Genomic DNA, 2472 nt, shown 5'->3' with positions numbered 1-2472 from the left:
TATATATATATATATATATATATATATATATATATATATGATAGAAGTGTACCAAAGGCATCATGTTTTATATATTTTCCCTTGGGCAGCTCAACTGATAACACAATCATTTTTCCTTCAAGTTCAACATGCCTTTCTTTCTTGTCTTGATGTATCTCATGAAGCCCATTTTAAATTTACAAGCAAAAACTTAGTTTATACTAAAAATGGACAACTTAACACCATTTTTAACTTTTTAAATAAATAGATTCAGGTTTGATAAAAGACAAAATAATTTTATGAATCATTTGATCATATTTGTCTGTCCCAAATGTAATCAAGGCAGTGCTGCGGATATGGAAACTCCACAACTGATTGAATAGTTAAATCATTGTTCCTTTGTACTTATAGAGCATTGCACCAATTTGTGAAACAGCTAGGAAAACAAAGGAGCTACTATAATTCTAAAAAGGATAGGGTAGGAATAAGAATCACAGAATGATGGGAGAGATGCAAGCGATGAGGTCAACAGGGCAGAGGGTAAACTACAGTTCCTGTCTAAATAGAAACAATATGGTATGTTCAAAAATGACATCAGAATGGGGGCAAGTTAGCTTTTTTTACAATGTACTTCTGCAACATATTACCTCTGTTTGCCATAAAGATCTCCAGGGCTGTATTTTGCAAAAGATAACGACGAGAAAAGATTGATCTTATCTCTGTGAACAGCCATTTTCCATGCAGACCTTCTGTATATGCCAAGATCTAGTGAGAAAAAAGATAACCCCATTAAGTCACAGCATTACAATCCATGAGTGTTGTTTCCCTCCAATTAAAATAGAGAAGGCTCTATTAAGAACAACAATTTGTAAGAAAAATAATTTAATAGATAATGAGACTGTTTGGAAAAAATGAAGAAAATGCACTGCAATTTGTGAAAATCAAATTACATGAAAAAGTACAGTGAAATTCTTAAATCTCTTCTTACAATTACATATTTGGGCTTTATAAACAAAGAAATCTATTGTCAGGAAACAGATGCAGCCTTATTTACTAAAAAACTTTAAAATCTTATTAGAGAAACTAAGTTTTCAGATAAAGTTTCAAAAAGTAAGAATTCAAGAGAATGACTTATGTGCTGATGGCCCTCTTATACAAATGGATTTATATGATATGATTATAGTTTGTCCAGTGGTGCCTTTGGCCTGCTTTAAAGATGCATGTTAGTACACTATTCTCAAAAATTTTAAGGTCACTAGTAAGGCAAAAAAAAAAAATATCAGAAAACATAAAGATTAACTGTATAAGGGTTAAGTATCATTTGGTCAGTCAAAGCTAAACACAGCCCTGCGAATAAGCTCAGCATAATCTCTCCATGGAGTGGGTGGCTGTCAGAGTAACTTGTTACAATTCTTGTCATCCCATGTGACAGACACAGTTGCTTAAAATGCTTTGCCAATCCACAGTAATCCTATCTTTAGTTCTAAGCCACTTTGTTGCCTTGTTATTCAAGGTTTGTTTTCAAAAAGATCATTTCAAAAGCTTAATTATGAGAGTCTTAGAGGAATTCAGACTCAGGATTTCTCCAAGAGAATCAAATGCCATTCCTACCAAGAGCTGATAAAAATCTGAGATCAATTAAGCTAAAAGTTAATATATATTTCTACAGCCCAACTCCAACTAAAAAACACAAATGAAAACCTGTGATTACAATATTGCATGACAGGGTCACATTTGAAACAAACACAGAAGAAATAAGTGGTGATCAACCCTACACTCTGTCCTTTGTTCCCTTCCCTACCCTACCAGACCAGAGCTACAAATAAACCTATATTCTTCAACACAAATGTCAGTTTCTTTGAAATTAAAAACAAAAAACTTAATTCAGTTATTTTTTTCAATTTTGTACATGAGAAATTAGAAAACAGATATAACTTTGAAAAGTACTATAAAGACGTCAAGAACTAGACAAGGACTCATCTCTCAACTTTGAAATTGGCAACAAATGTTCTACTTCTCGGTTTCATAACAAATAAAACTAAGAAAGAGGAAAAGGCAGAAAGAGGACAGATCAAGGTTTTGTTTGTTTTTTAACTACTTGCTTTCTTCTTTGACTGGAATGCTCTTTCAAACCTCAAAGCAGGCCTTCTGCTCCTGTCATCTCCCAGACAACCATGGACTCTTCACCTTCTGCTAACAGTACCAAACACCCCAAACTGTTCAAAGTTTTTTTAGAACACATTGCCATCTAAAATTAGGATAGGTACTTGTTTGCTTCTCATCTCTCCTGCTTTTAAAGGATAGCATCTAAGCTTTAGCTCAGGAAAACATCCAAATACACTCTGCAGCCTTAGCAATAGCATAAAGTATCAATTTTGAGATGACTTTATGAAGCCTAGCAACCTGAGCTCCAGACAGGGATCCAATGCTCCTTCCTCTTTCCTCCCTTCCTCTCTCTCTCTCTCTCTCTCTCTCTCTCTCTCTCTCTCTCTC

At 34.2% G+C, this 2472-nt stretch overlaps 1 protein-coding gene across 2 annotated transcripts in view; it reads right to left on the bottom strand.

The window, feature by feature from the left end:
- Lrba (LPS responsive beige-like anchor protein) overlaps positions 1–2472 on the bottom strand; it is a 488275-nt gene that overhangs the window by 151802 nt on the left and 334001 nt on the right. For both annotated transcript variants that reach the window (XM_026787115.1, XM_026787152.1), the window contains one exon: positions 627–744. In XM_026787115.1, the coding sequence (XP_026642916.1) occupies positions 627–744 (118 nt within the window). The remainder of the gene's footprint in view (positions 1–626; positions 745–2472) is intronic.

The sequence above is a fragment of the Microtus ochrogaster genome, chromosome 1 (genome assembly GCF_000317375.1).
Source record: "Microtus ochrogaster isolate Prairie Vole_2 chromosome 1, MicOch1.0, whole genome shotgun sequence".
Taxonomy (NCBI): domain Eukaryota; kingdom Metazoa; phylum Chordata; class Mammalia; order Rodentia; family Cricetidae; genus Microtus; species Microtus ochrogaster.
This window is presented reverse-complemented; position numbering and strand designations above follow the sequence as displayed.